Raw genomic sequence first — 16,250 nt, 5'->3', positions numbered from 1 at the left:
TCTATTAATTTTGTTTCTGTAGCATCCTCTTCAAATATATAAATAAATGAACATGAAACTTACTGCATATGTGTGGGGGAACATGACAAACCAGAAAGAAGAAAAACCGAGAACATTTGGTCAAAACTTTCTCTACAGTCTGAACCAATTTTTGGTCTATGACATGACCATTATGCTGTGACATTTCAAAATGACCTGTTCTCATAAGGACACAAATTAGTCTCCCAAGCCTCCCGGCTGCAGCTCCTTTACTGTGACCCCCTTTGGTTTAGTAATTTGTTCAGGACGTCTCCTTAATCAAGACTGATGGATTTTTTTGGGATAAGGGAGAACTTTCCCGTCTTTAATGAGTTGAGAGGAGCTCAGGAAGAGCAGATAATTCTGTGCAGCGGAATAATAGAGAAGCTCAAATGGCCTTATTAAACATTCATGAGGAGATAATGCAGGGCCAAGAGGCTCCATAGATGTGATGGGAGGAAACAAGAGGGAGGAACAAGGTAGGTAGGGGATGGATGGATGAATGGAGATGAGGAGATTACCAAGGGGAAACAGTGAAATAAGGATTAGGAATGAAATAGTGTTTGGTTAAAGAAATGGATGGGAGGATCATGCAGAGGGCAGGAAGTTCGCAAACAAAAGGCAAAAGATGAATCCTGGAGGAGAGAAGACGAACAGTCGAGGCTAATTATACGAGTCTAGTATCGTCTATATAATTCTAATATTAATATTATAAACCCATACTTCCATCTGAACACATTGAGATATCTGTCTCTGTTTCTGCTCTCCTCTGGCTTCTCAGCTAATCATCTCTCTCTCTCTCTCTCTCTCTCTCTCTCTCTTACAGTCTCTGGAGAGCACTCGGCGTATGCTGTCTCTGGTTGAGGAGGTGAGTCTGAGGAGCAATCACACACATCACACCAATCTACCAATACCGTCCCTGTGCTAAGTAGTGAAGCAGTTTTCTCCCAGTGAACAGTTTAACAACTCTTCTTTATTTCTACAATATGTCTAAACCTCAATTTTAAGTTAATTCAATGATTTGTCCAAACATAAAATGCCTCAACTTTTGAACCTTTTATATACTTGACACAGATGCTGGTTAAAGAGAAATGGCGTGTGAATGTCGCACATACATACTATAGCCTTAGGCGGGGTACATGATATCTCCAGTCTATGACAGGGTTGACTCATAAGCTGCTTTCAGACATGCAATGAACTCCGGACATTTTCCAAAACTGTTCCTGCCAGCCCCCTTGTAAAATGTCTGGAAAGTATCTAGTAGATTTTATACGTCATGTCCTGCCTCCTGCATGCTCTACCCATGCAGGTGCCACCCCTCATCTGAATGTAAGACATTTTTCCTGTAGTTGTGAACATGTCTGACGCAGACAACCTGCTCCTTCTTCACATGTGAAAGGCAAATGTCCAAACCCGATTTCCTTGACATTTTCTAGAGTTCATGTCTGAAAAGACGTATAGAGACAAATAGCTATCCACATTCACATCCACACGAACATGCAAAGTCTTCAATTAACCTAAGCTACATGTCTTTGGACTGTTGGAGGAACCCTGAACCTTCTTGTTGTGAGGTACTAACTACTGCACCATGCCGCCGACCCGACAGAAAATATTTAAAGTATTCACTCATGTTTAAAATGTTCCCTCGTATTAAATTTTTCTTCTCAATTGTAAGTAGTTATGGTGATGCAGGGAGCTTTATTTTGCATGGAACTGTTGTGGGCACATATAATGATCATACTGACATTGTAAACTGAAGCCAAATGTTCAGCTATTCACTGAAATGATCAAAAGAGGTGCTTGGAGTCAGAGCAGCCTGACCTTGTTGCACAGTAACCATCTGTAGAAATGTAATGATGGGGTGGACAGCCAGGTGTCTGTGCTGGGTTGGTTCATCATGCCGTGAGCTGCTTTGTCTGTGAGATTTCAGCTGAAGAAGAAAAGGTTCAGCAAAGATATCTCTAATAGCCAGGTTACTTGGGAAACGTGGGGAAAGAACCTCCTTGTATGTATTGCTATAGTACAGATGTGCCCTTTTCAAGTCTTAACTACCACAGTGTCTGGAGAGGATGACTGTTTTTTCAATGATTGTTTAAAGGTGTTTTCGAGAAGAAATTGTGTCTGTATGTCAAGAAAAATGTGCATTAAGTTAGCTGTAAGTGCTGCCAATGATGCAGATGTTGTTGGCATTAAATCAGCATGTGTTTTGGGACTCTAGTTTCCGTTACACTCCTGCTGGCCTAAGAGACCAGCCACATGTCTAAATGAGGAACAGTCTTGCGGCTGACAGTGACCTGCACAACAGACAGGCCTTGTCACTGACACTGACCTTTGAAGATAATGCCAGGAGAATGCCACTGGTTCAGTTCAACTGCTGGTCGGTGTTGTTATTATATCTAGAGGTTTGTTAGCTCGGAGTCTGTTCCCCTGTGACACTCCCAGACTGTTGTTCTGGGGTTAAACACCAGTGAAAGAGAAAGAAGCAAACAGATACTGTGTCATTTATCTTCCCTCCTCTGTCTGACTGACAACGCTCTTTATCCATCTCACTTAGCGTCTCTCCAGAGAAATAGGCTCAATATAGACTGCAAATAGGCTATAAAGCAAATGGATTATGGATGAGACTCAACAGCTGCCTTCTTATATAAAACGGTCTCTGGGTTATTTTTTTCAGTTAGATGTTATAATATGCTTTTCTCAAAATGTCTTGATTTAATGAAGGTCACCACTAATTATGAAGCTGTTATAAGTCATGAACTGTGGAAAATGTTTAGAAAATGGGATCTGGACATTTTCCAGAGTTCGCAGCAGGAGATTCTCCAAGACAGACGCGTTCACAGGAAGATGTGCAGAACTTACAGAAGAGGTGCGACGTCTGGGTGCAGCGTGCAGACAGGAAACAACGTATACATTTTGCTGTTGCACTGAATTTATAGCTGGTCCCTGACGCCAAAAGTTCCAGACGACTTTTCAAGTTTACATCTTCATCGGCGTGTGTGGCTCCTCTTTTTCATCCTGAGATATTTGTATTCTTTAGTTGTTATTTTCTTCAGTTTTTCTGTTAGAAATGTCAACAGACCCATTAATTTGTGGTGAATCTTCCAGACATTTCCCTGCTGTATTCTCACATTAGCTCATTACTCTGACATTTACCCGAAAACATTTTCTACCAGTGGGGCTGGCAGGAAAAGTTCTGGGAAATGTTCTGATCAAATGACATTTCTCAGATACAGCCCCTGAGGGTGATTTCAGGAAAATGTTCATACCTCAGTGCTGAACGCAGCTTGAGACAAAGTGACTTTCGTTCATCAGTTTTTATTATTCTGCTGTATTGCCACTATTGGCGTTACATGCAGACTGGCTTCCAGCTTTGAATCATTTTGGTGAAGCTGGTGATTCTGTTCCTCACCTTACTTACATTGAACCTTTCCCTTACACAGGGAATTGTGAGGACACGCTAATACTCCATGACCTCGTGTTAAACAGGCTTATAGTGAAGCTTACACTAATAGAATAAGTGGAGAGCAGTCGGGAAGCAGTCACACCACACTCGTCCAATCATCTATGTGAGATCTGTGCAGTGATATCCGCCTGTTCAGGCCTGTCCAGATCCGAGTCTGGTCTGCAACTCTATCAGATATATGCATCTGTAATAAGGTTTGATGCTTTGTAATGCTCTGCTGAAAGGCTATTAAAGGACAGTGATGGCGTTTAGCCTTAGCTGTCTTGTGTTTCCGCTCCGAAGCTCAAGCGGTGCCATTAATATTACCATTACCATGTATTATCATTCATTCATTATTAATGGAGGGCAAGAGGAGAACAACTCCTACAAGCAAAGCATAGATTAGTCAAACTCAATTAGATTGGTTGCAAGGCTCAAGATGTTTATTTGAGCATCTCAACTTAAGTTTTCTACCACACAAAGGTGGCATGTTCAATATACTGTAGTTTATCTGTTGTCTCTCGGATTTGCTTGTTGTTGTCAAGGGCTACTTTCTCATGCTAATTTTAAATGTTTGGAATAACAGCTTCATCCACTTAACTTCTTTGCATCAAGTCAAGATGTTAAAACTTCCAATTCCAAGCATATCATCGTACATACCAAAATATTGAACTAGTCATTTAATCGTTACCAGTACTAATATGACCAATAACTATAACTAACAGATACCAAAAACAGTGGGACATAATTGTTTGTTGTTTAAAAAAAAAAAACCTGCTTCTCATCCAATCTACTTTACACTTGCTGGATGCATTACTGGGTACCCGGGGGGGTGCGGTGTCAACTGTCAAGTGTTTTAGATGAGTGGTTGCCAAGACCCCAACCCTAAATCTATATATATTTATATCTGTAATATAATATGTCCTTGTCTCATGTAAATGTGTCCCATAATTCATTCTCTGGACCCGAGTACAAGATGACCTTAAGATGGCAGGGAATGTCAGGGTGTATCTGTATCAACTGGCTGACATGTTCACCTTGTCGAACGTATAAAATCTGCATGTCTTCTGAGTTTGATGGTTAAAGGAATTGTTTGTCCTTTTTAGAAATAAACTATTTACCTTTAGAGTTATGTGACAAAATCAATAGTTCTCTAATGTTTCTGATGTTCACACTCTGTAAATGTCTCTATAGAGCTAGCTGCCAGTTGGCTTAGCTTAGCACAAACACTGGGGTTAGCCTGCCTCGGGCTCTGTATTTATTATTAGGTAATAAAGTTGCAAGATATGGTATCAACCCTTTCATCTTACAGGTGAATAGTCGTATTTCTTAAAATGTATTAGTAAGTAATTACACAAATTATCATACAGAATAATTTGTTGTAAATGCATAATTTACTGTGAGGCAGCTGCCTCTATGACAGTATTGTTTTGACTATTAAAATCTACTTTTTTAATGAACTCTGATTCACTGATAAGTTATTAACATAATAAAAACAGCTAATATTGGTGCATCAATAGAATTAGCATAATTAATTATATTGGGGATAAATTTACTTTGTAGAGCAACACATTCTTTTCTCATTTTCTCAAGACCGATCCAGAGAGGTTTATATTAAAAGTGTTATCTTCACTCAGAGCCTGCGAGCAAGAGAAATGAGACACTGGATCAGTGGCTCGGAAGGAAATGTGAAGAAAGTGAGAGAGATGGAAATGAAAAAGAGAAAGGCGAGGAAAGTGTAAGAGATAAACGGAGAGATAAAGAGAGGAGTCTGTGAAGGACATCAGTCCAAATCCAGTGTGTCCATGGAGCAGTCATCTGATTTCATGAGCAGCATCAGGCCCGGGGTCAGACAATATATTACGCAAGCTGGACATGATATCACATTCATGAAGGCTGTTATAGGCCTTAAAACAGGTACTCTTTAAAAAAGCACACCATAGCCATTTTAATTTCAGATTTCAGATCAGAAATTTGATAAAAGTAATCCAATGAATACATTTATTTACGGCTGTTGTTGGGACACCTGTCTTGTTCTGCCTCGTCTTGTAGTACGCCAGTCAGATAGCCTACTTGGGATTTTACCACATTTGTGATTGTTTTCAATCGGTAAAGGAGAAACAAGATTTAAGGTCTAGAAGACTTTTTAGGATGGATATTTTGAAGATGTATAGTCCTACTCTAGACCCAAGGTAACTTGTTTGAATATATGCCGACATTTTGGAAAATTCTACCACAGGTCACCTGTGAAGTAGCTTATTAGGACCTATAGTTATGTTTTACTGTTAGCAGCCCTCTTGTGACTGTAGTAGTTATGACAGGAGCAATGCTTTTTCTTTTATCCATGACTGTTGCACAACCTTAAACACATTTTTGCTTTGGTAACCATGACAACAAGCATCCTAACTGTTTCATAAACGTAACTGCGTATATTTATTATCGTAAACATGACAACAAAGGTCAGATATGCTACTGCCAGCACTCACTGTGTGCTATTGAAAGCATGAGGACCAAGGTCTGGAGCTTCTCTGGAAAGTGCTGTTTCCAGAGGTGCTCCTCCAGACAGTATCAGATGCTAAGGATCAAGGACATGTATGGTTGTGAGGTTTGAGGATGTTTGGCTTGATTTGCCTCTTAGCCAAAGAGTTAGATGAGAAGATTGACACCTTTCACAAACATTACCTCACACTGCCGTTAATTGCTATATTTTCCTGGAGCTGACAAAGGTACATGGACACCTTTAATCAGCCAACCAATCATTTGATTACATTGATTCCAAAATGTACGGCTCCTCTATTGATTTGTGTTTTGGTATCAGATGTCACCTCGGGTGCTGGTTGACCAATGGCAGGACAGCAGGTGGACATCTGGGTCGTTCTGGTGCACTTGTCTCTAAAGTGACTGAATTAGAATAGGAGACCTTAGAGTGGATATCTCGGCGAAAAATCAATACCAGGCCACTGGGGATTCTGTCTTAATGTCAACAGACCTCCTCCGCTTTCTCTGTGTTGCTTATTTTTCTTTTCGCACTCTTCTTTGTCTCTTCTTCCCTGCAACTATTTTATTTTATACAATTTCCTGCCCTTAACATTTCTTAACTGACGTTGATTGTGTTTATTCTAATGACTGTAACTGATACAGACACCACGTTAAGTCTTTAAGCAACACCTTCAATTCACCAGAGGCAACCAAGGTTTTATTTGAAGACATTCATTTTATCAGCCAACCAAATACTCAAATAGACTTCTTCACACCACCACCTCTGCTTAGTACAGTACACTTAGTACATCTCTATAAACATATTAACTTCCTGAGCAGGTGGTGGTTTGGGTAAAAACGGCAAAAACAGCATCAGGTTCTTAATGGAGACGTTGTGACTCACTGCATCACGGCAAAGTGTGAATAAGGCCTGATAGTGTGTGTGTCCGTGTGTGTGTGTGTGTTTAACTGGCCATACAGAAAGAGGTGATGTCACTGCATCACACTTGGCCAGTTGGCATGGTCAGATATCCTGTCCTGTGTAGTGTCCCTCGCATGTCTGTGATTTCCCATGATTCCATGTGGGTAAGCAAGCAGAATCCCTCTATCAGCAAACATTAGCTCTGCTCAGGTTCCCATGCTGAGGATTATATAATTATTCTTTACTTGTCTGCAAAGCTCATGTAATTAAAACCTTTGAACTTCACTCTCACACAGATCCATGACCATTGGAAGATTTTTTTTCACAATTAGTTTGATTGATACATACATCAGTGACACGTCTAGATGGCCTCCAACTCTGAACTATCTATCTATCACTGCTCCAAGAAGAGCAGAGCACTTTGATCCAAAATAGCTGATGCATGAACTGAATGGCCTTTGGACTTTAATATCTGTTGGAGCAGGCCTCTGGCTCGTGGAGAGCACAAAGCTGTTGTTTTGTTGTACGCACGGTGGCTAATGTGGTTATTGTGTGCTCACTAAAGTGTGTTATTATGTGATAAAGCCCTCGCGCAGACACAGAACAGCGTATTTGCATAGATTTCTGTGTACTGTGCGCACATTCTGTATGTGTGTGTGTGTGTGTTCTTGTGTGTCTGTGCTTGTGCCAACTCTGTAAGCCAAATCAGAATGTAACATTACTGGAGCTTTGTCAACAAATCTCTGGTACCAGCCCAGTGAACATAACAAATATAGCACATGCCATTTGGTGGACGAGTTTATCCAGAGAATCTGTGCAGAATTATCATGCATGAATATTTATGACAGTATGATATTTTTTTATGCCAGAATCTGTCTATATGCCTCTATCATGTCTCTAATATAATTTATTTAAACAGCTAAACTGCAACAGCAAATATAGTTTTATAGGAAACATATTCGTGACTGGATTCAATTTTCTATTTACATAATGAGGACAGGTCTTTAATTAACATATTTATGAATAAATCACAAGTCTTTCTCTGATTCTTATTTTTGAGTCGTTTTTAGACAGGAAACAAAGCAAATCTACTACTTTGACCATTGAAAGCTGGTGTAGGTCATATATTTCTGCCCTTATTGAGCAATAATTCAATAATAACCTTTCAGCATAATGTAAACCAAGTGATCTGACAGAAAACTAAATGTCTGCACCTTCTCTAGCCTCTGTTTCCTGTTTCCAATCTTTCCTGTGATGTGCGACTTTGACCAATCACAGGGCAGTTCAGAGAGAGGGCGCTCCTATTGGCTGTTCTACTAAGCAGCTGCACGTGCACGTCCCTATGGTGAAAATCCTACAGGAAGGCTCACTATTCCAGCCTTGGCAACAACTGCCAAAGAATCTTAAAAAGGATTGAATAACATTTTTAAAAAAAGAGTGTTGGACAATAAATGCACTAAACTGCATGTGGGTCATCTGTCACAAGCGTGTATGAAGCATGTGCATCTGCCGTGCTCATCTGGTGGGAGGGGCTCAGGACAGAGAGAGAGAGAGAGAGAGAGAGAGAGAGAGAGAGAGAGAGAGAGAGAGAGAGAGAGAGAGAGAGAGAGAGAGAGAGAGAGAGAGAGAGAGAGAGACATGTTAGTGTTAAACATTCTGGGATGACAATCAACATATTTTTCTAGCGATCCCACCAACTGTAGTTTTGTGCAGGCTGCACTGAATCACCCCAAACTACTGTGGCTCAAATGCAAAGGCTACAACACAAATGCAAAAGCCACACAATGGAAAAACAACCACAACAGAGATGAGTGACAAAGGATGTTGACAATGAAACGAGCCTAGTTACTGCTGTCAAGTGAGCCGTCGTCTGTGAAACCACAGACAAGTCAGTCACCGCTTAAACTGAGATGCTTGTCTGTCTGAGGTGCGATGGTACATGGTGCTAGAAGCGCCCGGAAAAGGGAGATAGCAAATGTTCTTACTTTTAGCTTTTTGGTGCTCCAAGCACCGTGTTATGGTTTTTGCACTTAATGTGTGTGTGAGACATCTCTGCCACTGTACCAACAACACAGGTGTAGATGTTGGTTGCAGAAACTTGTGCACTTAATTTTTTCTTTGGATAAAACTTGAGATATAATGTGTTTTTTAGTGCATTTTAGAGGTCAAAGCACATGTTCTTACCTTTGGACAGAACCAGGTGAGATGTTTGCTGGCTGTAGCTTCATATTCATATGAGATCAGTATCAATCCTCCTTTTCAACTTAAGTAGTACATGTCCAAAAATGTCAAGCTGTCCCTTTCAGGTTGACCCGTTCCCACTGTGCCAGACAAGATCCGTCACCCTGAGAAAAAAATGATTTCAAATTGCAATTTGACCCCCCTCTGCAGTCCTGATAGCTTTGCTCTATTCTGCACAGTTGACCTTCACTGACCTGTCACATTTATTCCTCTTTTCTTTCCTCCTCACTTCTCTTTGTTCTTTTCCTCTTTCTCCCTCTTTCTCTGTTTGTTAGAGCAAAGATGCCGGCATCAGGACCCTGGTCATGCTGGATGAGCAGGGAGGTAAGCTGGTAGGGAAAGATCACCTCACACTGTCTCTCTTACATTTGCTTTCACTGGTAATCTGCTCGACCGATTCTCTCCTGCTGCTGTATTACGCTGTATAATGGGAGAGTCGTCATCAGCGGTGCATCCGGTATAACACTGTAGAGTCCCAGTAGACACCAGGGAAAATAACCTTTATGGTTTAATAATGACTAAAGCAGGAAAATAATTCATTTCTATTTAAGCTTTGGCCAAGTCTATATTACCGTAACTTAAATGTGAGCTAATTAGGCCAACATTATTATACTGGATGTTACTGTTGAGCTAGCCTTCTGCTTTGCTTAGACAAGTGTATATTGAGTTAATATTATATGTTGATTATATTTTAGCTAATGTTATTACTTATAAGTCCTAGAACAAATAGATCAGTGTTTCTAACAATGCTCTCTGAAACCTGGTTGACATGTTTTCCAGGCACCTGACTGACTGAGAGGTCAGAGGTCATCTGGTAATACATATATTTTAATGTTAACCTTCCTTTGAGGTAAAATATCTACTAATTTGACTGGTAACACACTTGCATACTATTTTTCTTATAGTCCTCGACATCCTCTCCAGGTCTGCCAAGTCTATGGCTCAGTTCATTAAGAATAACAAGAGCACTTCACTGACTTTACAGGTCCAACAGTTTTCTATTGTCTCACAGAATCCTACTCGGTCCCTTTGTGTAACGTCCTCTGTGGTTCTGGCCGAGCTTTTTAAAGTCTGAAGACATCACATAAGTGACATCACATAAATCAGCAGTTCCAAGCCACGTTTGCCTGTCACCACTTAACTAATGTGTCCATTTGTTGCCTCTCATCAGTGGTAATGGCCTTTTTGGACATGAGCTGTGAACAGTTTAACCTAAGAGTGTTTTTTCTTGTTCAGATTGCTTCACATGTAAGATGTTCACAAGAGTTTTTGAGTATTAAACCAAAATTTAGAGAAAAAATAAGTTTGCTATAACAGAAAATATTATCAAATGTCGTTATGCTACACTCTGCTACAACTTATAATAACTGAGATTAATTGCACCAGAATGAATTAAGTAGTTATTTTACATATTACTAAATTAAAATGTATTTTGCCACAAAAACTTGGTCTTATATTAGCGATTATTAGTTAAATATTTACACCCAGAGCTGCCAGATGTAGCTTAACCGACAAAACTAATGTAAGTTTGTTAATGGATTTTATTGTGACTATATTATGACTTATATGGAATCTGGACCACACATTTGACCTCACACTTTATCAGCATTTTAAGATTTGATTTCACGAAAGAATACCATATTTTACAATACCAAAACATTATGTAAATGACATTGGCTTCAACGTCTCATAATGTTGGTTACATAACCAGAATTGGATATTTCCTTTCACTCTAAACTGCACAAATACGAAACATGCACCTAGCTATACCTGCATTTACATAAAGTCAGCAGTCAAGCTGTATATACGTTTATTGTTGAATCCATGCCAAAGCTAGTTATGTAACTTCCTGTTAACAATGGTGATTGGCACTGAATAGGTTCTTTACACATGACTGACATTTTTACTGCCGAGCTCAGTTCTGAGGTGTTAATGCCACAACCCAATTTAGCGAATCAGTAGTTTGAAAATAAGTAGTTGCTACTAAGATATTTAGGAGGGAGTTTACTCACAAGCACAGCAGTGTATGTATAAAGATGGTGCATCCAAATCCTGATGTTTGATAAAATGTAAGATCACACAAATGGATGATTTTAGTCATATCAAGTGTTTAAAGCTTTAAATATTATAGAGATTTAAATGCTTGACATCATGAGCCTGGACAGTGTGAAGAAACAGATAAACATGAACAAAAGAGGAGAGAAATGGCTAAGTTTGTCCGACCCACTAACAAGCTTGACAGGATCATTTCAAAGTCCTATTTTAGTCTGAAGATTTTTGCTAAATGTTAGAAGACTTGAGATAAAAATAACAGTTAATACCTGCAAGGGTATAAACTGGTATTTTCCGGACAGGGGCTGTTGTTTTCTGTGCAGATTAAAGGAACATTTATTGGGTGCAGCAGAGCATCTATTCATAGTGTGTGTGTCCTTTATATAGTTCCATGCGTGACAGAGCAGCCTAATTGGCCTGTCAAAGGAACAGATAGCTGCTGCCCCCTCTCTCTCTCTCTCTCTCTCTCTCTCTCTCTCTCTCTCTCTCTCTCTCGTCTTCCATCTGGAGTGACGGCTGCCACGGTGCACAGGATGCCAGATTTACACACAGATTTACATTACCTCAGTTTATGTCCTCTATACCTGACCCCCCTCCCACCTGTCTATCTCTCCTCCCCTTTCTTCTCTTCTTTTCTCTATTTCATGTTTCTCTTTTCTTTCCCACGATCACCTGCTCTTCCTCGCTTTGGTTGACCCCCTCTTCTTTTCTCTTGCTCTTCCTTTACCTGAAGATCCCTTTGCTCACATTACTGATTAAGCTGATTCTTGTCTTCATTCTTTCTATTCATCCTTTGCTCCTCTCCTCCTTCTTTCTTACAGCTACTACTGAACTATACATGCCTCTTTATTATTTGTCTCTGACATATATTCAATGATATTTACATCAGGACTTCTCTAATTTCCATGCCTGTCGTAATTAATAGGATGTTTTCGAGCTGTAAACAGGAGTGTAACTGCCCTTTACACATACACATACACACATACACACAGTTCATACATAGGAGGAGGTTTGTCTCGCAGTGATGTACTACCTGTGCTGGTGGTCTCACTGCAGCGAATGACTTGCTCCCTGCCTGACTGTTACATGCACGTTGACCCAAATTACACCTCAGTCAGGGCTGATGGATTGCAGCTACGCCTCACTGAGCTCATGCGTGTAGCGAAATAGTGACTGGCGATGCTTTTGCTCGGAGCACAAATCACTGGTTTCATTGCAACTCCTGCCGGTTGTAGATGTACGAGGAACATGGTTGATTTTGGTTCGTAATGATGAACTTTAATTGGCTGAAATGAATAACTGGAGATGGTAAGTTTACATCTCCATCACAGTTTGTCCCACCGACTCTTTTTTTCTGTTTCTCTCGGACCAATGTTCAGTTATGGGGCAACCAAATACTAGATTCACTTACACATCAGTTAATGACACACGGCAAAACCACTTGTACACATCAGTGTCTCATTTTCATCTTCATGATGTTGTGAGTAAGTCAATTTAGCTGGTGGACAGTTCAGTTTAAAGAGTTCTGTCTTGCAGACGAGTTAAGGTAGTCTTAATTTAAACCTTTTTAGGAAATGTGAAGAATCAAATCCAAGATCTGAATACGATAGAAATGTTTGAATACATTTTGAGTCTTTTGTGCAGACATGCCTAAGTGCGTATTACAATTCAAGATGGAGATGTTAACACCAGGAATGCAGCACATAGACAATAAATGCAAAATTGACAGCTAAGTATTACCAGCATTGCTTTAATTAATTCAATGTGGCTTAATGCCAATTAGCTGCTTGAGTTTTCAGGCTCACTGTCGTGACTTCCTCTGACATTTAAATGGAACAGAGCTATTGATCGTGCTGTTAACACCTGCGCAAGTCAGAATGACTGCTGTGGAAATTTCTGGGTTTTGCACTCGGTCCTCGGAGGAGAGAGGGAGAGGAGAGGAGAAAAGGAGAGGAGAGGAGAGGAGAGGAGAGGAGAGGAGAAAAGGAGAGGAGAAAAGCGCAGTCCCCCTGTACTAACTTTTCCCACTTATATAGTTGTCTTTATGAAACATTTATGCCATTTATTTGTTCAGATGTTAAATACAATTCAGGATGTATCAGATGGAGCAGATGTTTAGTAAGGAACATGTAGTTTTCCAGTCCCTTGTTTTGTAGCTGATGTGTCAGCCCCCTGTCAATTGAAGTGGGCATCAGTATGAAATTATGTAACCTATTTTAATATTGTCTTCCAGATCAAATGAGTTGGATATGGTAAAATAAGTAAAAACACCTGACTATATATGTGCAGGATGAGGTATGGGTCAGGGGAGAATTACATTTTGGTGTGGATACTGATCAGGGGGCAGATCCAGGAATTATTTATCACTTTTTTTAACATTGTGAGAAAAGTAAATGGAAACGGCAGCTGCCAGATAAGTTCAGTGGAGTACAAAGTTTGTCACTGACTTCTGAAGGATGATAAATGTAGTAGAATTAAATTTAAATACTATATTTAGATAAATATAAGTAGAGTACCTGAAGTAGTTTTTAAGTAAATGCACTTAGTTGCATTCTGCCACTGATGCCAAGGTCGCCACTTACCGGATGTTGCTAATGAGTTCAAACAATGATCTACTGTAATGCAGCAGCTAACCCTAACCCTCATGTGTGACGAGTTTCTTCTGGAAGACAAAGTGGCCCTTTGCACTGATGGAAATGATTGCTATGCTGCCCTGTGACCATTAAAAAGCCAGGGAGAGGACGTGACCTTGAATCAGAGCCTCTTCGTGGCTCTCTAACCTCTTGATCACCTGAGTGAGGAGACGTGCACGGCTTCACGTGCCTGAATCATGCCGTGCGTCATATTCATTTTAGGACTTGTTATTTCCTCATTCTTCTTTAAAAACCCTGTCACATTTGAAATGGGTTAGTTTCCGGTTTACCTCAGAATGTGGGTGATGTGACTTAACATCATCACAGCCTTGTCTTTCACTCTCTCTGACATTCATCTCTGCTTTCATCGATGTGCAGTCGTATTCAGTCAAAGTGGCAAAGATAACATCAACTTCATGTGCCGATGCAGCTGGAGGAAGCATGCTGCCACTACCACTCAGATGAAACACTTACTCAGAAAACAATTATGTTCCTCTGGATGGAGGTAGGAAACAAAAACATAGAATCATAAGGGAAAAAACACATGCAAAGCAATAGATGAAGGAATCATTTGGTTTATAGGTAATCTTCATGCTTGTTGCCTGCTTTGCCTTCTGCCTCTAGCCAAAACACCTTGCCTGTAGCGTAGAGCGCCAAAAAGCAACCAGTCAACTTTATTTCACTGCTCTCATGCCTTTGTCCCTACCAGAACAACTTGATCGTGTGGAGGAGGGCATGAACAAGGTGAACGCAGACCTGAAGGATGCCGAGAAAGATTTAAAAGATATAGGACAATGCTGTGGTCTGATATGCCCATGTATTAAAAAGTAGGTACCGGCCGGGAGCTGTGCGCTCTTGCCTGTCCAGTGCTGGTGGTGGTGGTGGTGGTGGTGGTGGTGATGTCTGATGTCTCTCTTGTCACAGTCAATGTCTTTTTTTGTCTCTTCTCCTTTGTCTCCCCCCCCTCTCTACTCCCCCTTCCCTCCTTCCCTCCACCCACGACCTCCTCCTCTCTCTTCTCTTCTCACGTGCTTTCGTACTTTTGCTGGAAAAATGACAATGTGTTGGTAATCAGAACAACTGGAGCGCATCGAGGAGGGGATGGACCAAATCAATAAGGACATGAAGGATGCAGAAAAGAATTTGAACAATCTAGGACAATTCTGTGGTCTATGTTCATGTCCCTGTAACAAGTAGGTGCTGCCTGTGTCGCCCGACTGCATGTGTTTCAGTGCCTGCCTATACCTGCCTCTCTCTCTCTCCGTCTGCCTGCTTCTGGGGAATAGAGCATGGTGACCTGTGGTGTGAGCAGTCAGGCCCATAGCCACGACAACACACTCTCTGAACAGGCACCAGCACTGCATGCACGTGTGGGGGTTTGTTTGCTTAAGGGGAGACTGATTGAGTGAAATATAGCGTGCATGCATGAACACTACACACATGCACAAAAGGGCCGATGCCACTTTATTTTCTCTGCGGCCTCCGAGGCTGTGTCTGTCCTCAAAAGCCCTTCATTCCACATTGGATGAGAGATTCTCTTCCAGCAGGTAGCAGCATCAGCAGGGATCTTACAACAACACCCACCATCCCCCTAAACCCCACCCAGACACCCACCCTAACACCCTGCAGCGTGATGCATCATGCTGAGTCCAACCAAAGGAGAAATCAACTAGCTGCCTTCTTTACCACATTTTGCAGCCATTTGGAAATCAATGGATGTTGCTTTTTTATGTTTTATATAAATAATTGATTGCAATAAATTAAAAGTAAGGTATCTGATTTAGTATTTGGGAAATTACTTGTTTTCTAGCTGCATGAGGAGATCAATACCACTTTCATGTCTACATGGCCAATATGTAGGTGGAGCTAGCAGACAGTTAGCTTAGCACATACCTGCAGATTGACAACAGGTCATAAAGCTAGCCTCAGCTAACAAAATCCACCTAGCCTCATCTCGAAAATCCATTTTTAATATGCATCAAAAACAAACCTCTAGGCCCACACCTCTGTCACTGAGTTCAACAAGATGTGTAAGATGTGTTTAGTGCTGTTTTGATAGATTTTCTTAAATCTGTGAACAGTGTCATGTTAGCTGTTTCACAATCAGAAATACTTCATTGATCCCAGAGGGAATATGGATTTCATTACAGTCGCTGCAGCCAACAATAGAAATATATACAGGCCAAGACAATAACAGTAAATAGAAATAAATAATATAGGTAAGAGTATAAAATAAAAGTGCATTATAATACAATATATAAAATAAAAAGAAGCTGAGTAAGAATATGTAAGAAAATAATACAGTATTATATTTATTTACTCTTCTTTCCAGTTTTTTGATGAGCTTACTGTCTGCTGGTTGGAGCTTCATATTTAGTGCACAAATATGAGAGTGGTATCTTCTCATCAAACTCTCTACAAGAGCATATAAAGCATATATCTCAAAATGCTTGACTAATGATGT

General features: G+C 40.4%; 1 protein-coding gene across 1 annotated transcript in view; it reads left to right on the top strand.

Annotated features, from left to right (window-relative positions):
• Positions 1-16,250, top strand: part of LOC117755177 (synaptosomal-associated protein 25-A-like) — a 38,421-nt gene that overhangs the window by 16,389 nt on the left and 5,782 nt on the right. The window contains exons 3-5 of the mRNA XM_034574742.1: positions 845-886; positions 9,377-9,425; positions 14,862-14,979. Coding sequence (XP_034430633.1) covers positions 845-886; positions 9,377-9,425; positions 14,862-14,979 — 209 coding nt within the window. The remainder of the gene's footprint in view (positions 1-844; positions 887-9,376; positions 9,426-14,861; positions 14,980-16,250) is intronic.

Source organism: Hippoglossus hippoglossus, chromosome 3 (assembly GCF_009819705.1).
Source record: "Hippoglossus hippoglossus isolate fHipHip1 chromosome 3, fHipHip1.pri, whole genome shotgun sequence".
Taxonomy (NCBI): Eukaryota; Metazoa; Chordata; class Actinopteri; order Pleuronectiformes; family Pleuronectidae; genus Hippoglossus; species Hippoglossus hippoglossus.
Note: the sequence above shows the minus strand (reverse complement) of the source record. Positions and strands in the feature narration are given on the sequence as shown.